A 7,500-nucleotide genomic window follows, 5' to 3' on the forward strand; every position below is an offset into this window, starting at 1 on the left:
TGGACTGAACCCCCAAGAATATACCTCATTGCTGTTATGTTCTCCACAAAGATGGCGCAATATTCCCCTTATTTTACAGTTATATTATAGGCCCTCTATTGATGTCCCTCACATCGTCCTAGTTTCCTATCCTGCGGAAATAGAGACAAGACTCAGTTGCTGTAATCATTGCGCATGTGAGGTTTTACCGTGTTGGCGCGGCATTTCATCTACAGGACAATACGCATCATATGTACACGAAGTGCCCATGAATCGTGGAGATCCCAGCTCCCCTCAACGCAAAGGCTGACTTCAAAATTACTTTAGGAAAGTGAGTATAGTGGTTAAGGTTTTCTGCTACCGAAGTACACGAGTACACGCCGTTCCTTAAAAGGGGGGTCCATGGGGCCGAAGCCCCCCCTTGGCTAGGGCAAACTTCAAACTCTAATCAAAGTATTAGGTAGGTAGTAATTGGTTAAGATTTTGCATACGAATTATGCCCGAATTCATAATTACCCCGTAATTTCCCTGATCACTTCATGCCCTCCCTACAATCGACCCAGATTGTGGGCTTCAGGGGTGCAAGCGCTCATTAATTTCACTATATATGAATAGTAGAGGTTGAGAGGACTCCATCAATACCACTTTTGTGGTATTTAGCGACGCGGCGTTATTCGGAAAATTTACCTCTATTACTATTGTATTTGTGATTTGTGATAATTTATAACTTATATATTGTTAATATCAATTAACAGGACTCTACTCCAGCCAAGGGCCGGGCAGAGAGACGTCCACTTTGGTTCCTGATTCCTGACCTACGTCAAAGAGACCGGTCAAGATACAAATATGACAATAATTTAATTGGGTTTAAAGGTTTATTTGGTGCTCAAGTCGGCGAGACATATATAGCCACTTGAAGGGGAATTGTGTTTCGGCGTTGATTGATTTGATTTACATGAATGAAAAATTTACGCAATAAAGCAAATAAAAGTTAGTGAAATTTTATTTTCTACCCAGATCTGTAATTTTGAGTATACATCTATATCTTAGAACCTTGACAGTGCGACCTTGCCAGATATATTACAGAATTTACTAAATCTGACAGAAATATAATTCACTGAAAAATCCTTTTCATTGCGACGTTTGTGGTTGACTGGCCGGGATTTCATTCCTTCCGGGGCTTGTTGTCCTCGGAGCCCGGATGTAAGCTTTGCTCGTGACGCCAGACGTGTGCCTTGATTGACGGGCGTTCATCGCAGTTCAAGTTGTTCACCTGACAGTTGTTCACCTGGGTCATAGCCACTATCTTAACAAATCAGTGGTTTAAGAAGGCAATAACATTTGCTGATTTTTTGTTTGTATAGATATAATTTTCTAGTGGGTTAAAGTGGTTTTCTGTCTAGTGGTAGCTAGCGAGAGTTTAATCATGTCGGATTTATCTTTTGAAGTGTTAAAACACCAAGCCGAACAGTTGGGATTAACCGGTGAAGCAGTTGCACAGTACGTAGTAAACCAGCAAGCTATAGGACGAGAAGAGAGAGCGAAAGAACGAGAAATTGAGAAGATAAAGTACGAAGCGGAGAAATATAAATTAGATGTAGAACGCGAGAAAGTAAAATTAGAGCACGAACTAGAATTGGCTCGCCTAAATAACCCGAGTGCACCAGAGGTTCATTGCGAAGTTGAAAGAGCTGTTAGGCCTAATTTGCCAGTGTATACCGAGGGAGAAGATATCGCTAACTATTTGGTGAGATTCGAGCGAGTGGCTGCATTGTTGAATGTTGACGTTGACACTTATGCCGTCCGATTAGGTAGTCTCCTTACAGGTAAAGCAGCTGATGTATATACTTCACTTTCTCCTGAAATAACGAGTAAGTATGAATGTCTTAAGAAAGCTCTCTTAAGAGGGTTTAGTAAGACGCCGAATGGCTACAGGAATGATTTCAGACAGTCGAAGATTAAAACTGGAGAATCTTTTCAGCAATTTGCAGTACAGTTAGGTAGAATGTTTGATTTGTGGGTAAATTCTCGTAATATAGTTGCTGATTATAATTCGCTACGATCCTTTATGATTTTAGACCAATTTGTCGCTTCTCTCCCAGCAGAAATTCGGATGTTTGTTAAAGAACATAATGTATCCAATCTAGAAGATGCAGTGCAGCTTGCAGACAACTGGGCTTCAGCTCATGGTAGGCATCCAAAGTCGGATATAGCTACGGACAGCAGTAAGAGGACTGTCACTGTCAAACCGCCAGTTTCACCGACTCCCGATAACGCTTATGTGAAGAGAGATTCGTCGAAGATTCGTTGTCATTATTGCGGAGAATTCGGTCACATAAAACCCAAGTGTCCAAAGAATCCCTTCAATTTCCGAGACAGTTCAAACAGCCAGAAAGTAACATTTTGTTTTGAAGACTCTCCCTCTATGAAATATATCACTTCAGGGACTGTAAACGGGTCAAGGGTCTCGACAATCCAACGTGACACGGGGTGTAGTTGCATCATGGTGTCGGAACAAGTGCTTCCCGACTTAGACGTGTCGAACTGCAAAATGGTTAAAGTTTTTGATTATCTCGGAAGGGCTGATTGGTTCCCGCAAGTAAAATGTCATATAAGATGCCCTTATTTTACCGGGTGGTAAACGCTTTCCGTGCCCCATTGAAATTTTGTAGCGTTCTGGTCGGAAATTATCCCGGAGTGAGTGATCCGAATGACCTCGTTAAAGATTTCTCCTCGAACTTAGAAAAGGGAGAAACGAGTCAAACTGTTCTGACCAGGTCGGCTAAGATGAAAAGAGTGCATCCTCTCGTAGTACCAAAGCTAGAGCCTCTAAAGATAACGCCCAGTGAATTTTCTAAATTACAAGCTACATGCCCTTCGTTAGCGACCATTCGAAATAAAGTAAAATCAGAAGAATTAGTAGAAACCAGGGACTCTAATTCAGGATTTAAATTTGAATGTATCGACGGGCTAATTTACAGAACGTGGGTTAAGTCAAAGTTTAACGAGCAGGTTGGTAAACACTCCTTGGTCGTCCCTTCAGAGTGCCGTAAACTAGTACTCTCACTAGCTCATGAGTCGCCGTTAGCTGGTCACTTTTCTCATAGAAAAACGGGAATGAGGGTGCAAGAACATTTTTACTGGCCAGGTATATCAGCAGATATAAAAGATTATTGCAAATCGTGCGACCGGTGCCAGCGTATGTCGGTAAAGGGTAAAGTACCCCCTGTACCCCTTGTGAAAATGCCTATCATGACGGAACCCTTTTCTAGAGTTGCCATCGATTTAGTTGGTCCATTAAGTCCCTCTTCATCAGAAGGACATAAATATATTCTGACGTTGATTGATCATGCTACAGGTTTCCCAGAAGCATTGCCACTTAAAGAAATAGATTCCGTTTCTGTTGCAGAAGCACTTTTGGTCATATTCTCACGGGTGGGCATCCCGCGTGAAATTCTCTCGGACAGAGGCACGCAGTTCACGTCACAGTTAATGTCCGAACTACATAAACTACTGGGAGTTAAACCATTATTCACTACCCCTTATCATCCCAGCTGCAACGGGAGAATCGAACGTTTTCACGCGACACTTAAAGCATCCTTGCGTAAACTTTGCGCGGAGAAACCCCGCGAGTGGCACAGATATTTAATTCCCACGCTTTTCGCTCTAAGAGATATACCGAGCGATAGGACAGGATTTTCAGCTTTTGAGTTGTTGTATGGGAGGTCAGTTAGGGGACCTTTATCAGTTTTGAAAGATCTATGGGAAGATAAAGATGCTGATGAGGAAGAAAGAACTTCTTTCCAGTACGTTATCGAACTTAGAGATAAATTAGCTGAGTGTGCTAAGATAGCTGCTCAAAATGCAGATATAAGCGCCACCCGATATAAATCCTACTTTGATCTGAAGTCTCAAAACAGGCAGTTCAAGGTAGGGGAAGAAGTTTTAGTATTGTTACCTGATAACTCTAGTAAACTCTTAGTGTCATGGAACGGACCTTATAAAGTACTGGAACGACGGAACAAAGTTGATTATCTCATTGACGAGAAAGGAAAACAGAAGTTGTATCACGCTAATATACTTAAGAAATATCATCGAAGGAACCAGACAGGTAAAGTAAATCCCGACGAAAAGGATAGTTTGGTAAATGACTGCGCGTCGATTATGCGGGTTCAGTTTTGCGTAACTGAAGATATCGACGAAGACGATAAATTACCCATTACTCCTGATGGTCGAGTAGAGGATGTGTATGATGAGAGTAACAATGAAAAGCTCTGCGTAAATCCTAGTTTAGAGAAAGAACAAGAGAAAGATATTCGCAGACTATTTGAGTCGTTTAGCGATGTTTTCTCGAGATCCCAGGGTGTACCTCCACTGCGGAACACGATATTGTTATCACTACTCTGAAAGGTTGAAACCTAAAAGTTATCCTGTACCTATACATTTACAACCTCATTTTGAAAAAGAGTGGACAATTTATTCCGACAGAAAATTATTCAACACTCTTCCTCGCCACATTCATCACCTTTGTAATGGTTAAGAAATCAGATGGTACTTATAGGATGGCCATAGATTTTAGATCACTGAATGCTGTTACTTTGTTTCATGCAGAACCCACTTGTACAATTGAAGAAAGTCTATATAAATTTACAGGAGCAAAATATTTTCTCAGAGTTAGATCTGACTAAAGCTTATTATCAAGTACCTCTTTCCGAGACTGCAAACCTTTGACTGCATTCCCACACATCGTGGATTCATGGAACTCTGTAGGCTCCCCTTCGGACTTGTTAATGCCGGAGCTACATATATTAAACTCATGCGAAAAGTTCTCTTGGTTTGTCTAATGTTTCATTTTATTATGACAATATTTACGTATATGGGAAGACGTGGGATGAACACGTCACAGCATTAACACAAGTTTTAGGCGGTTACGAGTACAACAACTTAACAGCTCGTCCTTCTAAATGTAAATTTGGATTTAATTCGATCCAGTACCTAGGATTTGTTGTAGATGGTCAAGTGTGAAACCTCAATTTAATAAAGTAGAATCTCTCTTAAAACTGCCTCCTCCCACAACAAAGAAGACTTTGAGTCATTTTTAGGATGTGTCTTTCTACCCGATGTTCATTTTCCCGCAAGCTTCTTCTCTCACGAGTCCGATGTCAGATATGTTGCGAAAAGGGATTCGCGAACCATTAGTATGGACACGTGATTTACAAATAAATTTAATGATTTGAAAACCGCATTATCTAGTGATCCTGTATTGAAATTGCCTGATGCAAAGCTTCCGTTTGTAGTAAGAACAGACGCCTCAAACTATGGACTGGAGCTGTGTTATTACAATATCATGATAATTACCCTTTTCCAGTTGCATATGCCATAGAAAACTATTAGATCGAGAAAAGTGGTATTGTGCCATCGAACGCGAATGTTTAGCTATTATGTTCGGTATTCAGCGGTTCGATTACTACCTTAGAGTAAACACTTTATTTTGGAAGTTGACCATAAACCTTTATATATATGAAGAGTTGCAAGGGATCCAACAATAGAGTTGCTCGTTGGGCCCTTAATCTCAACCTTATTCTTTCAGAATTGTTCATATAGCTGGTCAGACAACGTTGGTGCTGACCTGTTAAGCAGATGTCCAGGTAATTCCTGTATCTATCATTAATAGATACTTGTTGGGGGAGTGGTGTCAAAGTATTGATAATCAAATGGTGAAATTCCGTTCAGTATTTATTATGAAATAAAAAAGGAGACATGGTTTCGTTTAGTTTCGTTCGAATGATTCGAATCATGTTTACGTGTGCAGGTGCATAGGCCTACTCGGTAGTTCCCACTATTCGCCTGCCGAGGTAAGGTTGTTTCTGCGGGATTGTTATCGCGGGTGTGAAAAAAAAAGATATTGGTTATGTGAAGTAATGATGGTTTCTATTACTATTGTATTTGTGATTTGTGATAATTTATAACTTATATATTGTTAATATCAATTAACAGGACTCTACTCCAGCCAAGGGCCGGGCAGAGAGACGTCCACTTTGGTTCCTGATTCCTGACCTACGTCAAAGAGACCGGTCAAGATACAAATATGACAATAATTTAATTGGGTTTAAAGGTTTATTTGGTGCTCAAGTCGGCGAGACATATATAGCCACTTGAGGGGGAACTGTGTTTCGGCGTTGAATTATTTTTATTTACATGAGTGAAAAATTTACGCAATAAAGCAAAGAAAAGTCAGTGAAATTTTATTTTCTACCCAGATCTGTAATTCTGAATATATACCTATTTCCTAGAACCTTGACAGAGACCTTCTTGGCTCCCATGTTTTAAAATCAACAAAATACAATAAAAATAAGAGAATAAAAAGACGGGAAAGCTAAAACACAGACATAACGTTTTATTATTTGTTGCAAGCACCATGCATTAAAAACGTTGCAATGTCCCGGTGCTGGTCCCTGGTGGCCACGGGTAGAAATTCCAAGTGTCCAGCCCTGCCACGAATAGCTTGGGATCCCCTCAAAGACAGCCCGTTTTCCAATCGGGAGATTATTTACTAAGGTCCTACACCCACGCATCTCTTATCAGCTTGGCCAGACGCGTAATAATCAACAATATTCAATCATTTCGGTGAATTTACACGTAAATAGCAACATTATTTACACGATACCAGCATGCGTGCATATTGTGTGATGGGCAAGAGTTGGGGGGGGATCAGAAATAGGCCTATAATGTCTTGCGATTTTGCGATTTTTGCTGAAATAATTTGTTATCATACAAATGGATGTTGCCAGTTTCATATGTGATTTTTTTTTCTTTTTTCTTTTTTTTCAAAAATATTCTTCGAAAAATAGGCGGACGGTATAGGCTTAAGACATCATCATCAAACGAAAGTAGAAAAAAACAACTCAATATTTATAAGTTTTAATTAGATCCCTTATAATGCGTGTCATCTCCAAGATCTTACAGACTAAGCCTACGGTTATTGTCTCAGATGCTTTAGAGTTGGGTCCCAGATTTGCAAGCCCCAAGCGAATTCTTTATATTTTTTGTTTGGGTGACGTCGTCCTTGTTCTATATATTCAACCATTGCCATAACTTGACCGAAATCCATAATTTCAGAGGACTGCTTGTCATCCGACCAATCACATCCCCGCGTTATGTTTCGCCCAGTAAGTTTTCTTCTGTGTGTCTGTTCTGTTCTAATTTCGTTCTTACTGTGGCTGTATTTCAGCATATGAGACTATACACTGTAATACACTGTGTTAATAATGATAATTTGAGAATAGCAACCAAAAATTTTATGAAAATATTTTCTTTAGACTTGTACATCTATGTAAGAATAATAAATTATTCATAGCATGTTATTAACAGTCTATATTTTACTTCCGACAGAGAAACCTCCTGTTACTGGCACTCTTGCTGGTATCTTTGTACATATACATGATATACACCACAGCATGGAATAACAGTCTAGTTCAAATGAACTCCCTTAAGATTTTTTCGACCTCGGTCAGATCTCGT

The 7,500-nt window shown here is 39.9% G+C and overlaps 2 protein-coding genes across 2 annotated transcripts in view; both read left to right on the forward strand.

Moving 5' to 3' along the window:
* The window catches only part of LOC147469921 (uncharacterized), a 9,753-nt gene extending 7,133 nt beyond the window's left edge, over positions 1-2,620 (forward strand). The window contains exon 2 of the mRNA XM_086547002.1: positions 735-2,620. Coding sequence (XP_086403128.1) covers positions 1,406-2,620 — 1,215 coding nt within the window. The 5' untranslated portion in view covers positions 735-1,405. The remainder of the gene's footprint in view (positions 1-734) is intronic.
* The window catches only part of LOC122253448 (lewis-type alpha-(1,3)-fucosyltransferase), a 21,227-nt gene that overhangs the window by 7,137 nt on the left and 6,590 nt on the right, over positions 1-7,500 (forward strand). The window contains exons 2-3 of the mRNA XM_086546837.1: positions 7,099-7,148; positions 7,372-7,500. The exon at positions 7,372-7,500 is cut by the window's right edge and continues 11 nt beyond it. Coding sequence (XP_086402963.1) covers positions 7,137-7,148; positions 7,372-7,500 — 141 coding nt within the window. The 5' untranslated portion in view covers positions 7,099-7,136. The remainder of the gene's footprint in view (positions 1-7,098; positions 7,149-7,371) is intronic.

Source organism: Penaeus japonicus, unplaced genomic scaffold (genome assembly GCF_977035675.1).
Source record: "Penaeus japonicus unplaced genomic scaffold, GWHDUDI00000001_assembly GWHDUDI00000018, whole genome shotgun sequence".
Taxonomy (NCBI): domain Eukaryota; kingdom Metazoa; phylum Arthropoda; class Malacostraca; order Decapoda; family Penaeidae; genus Penaeus; species Penaeus japonicus.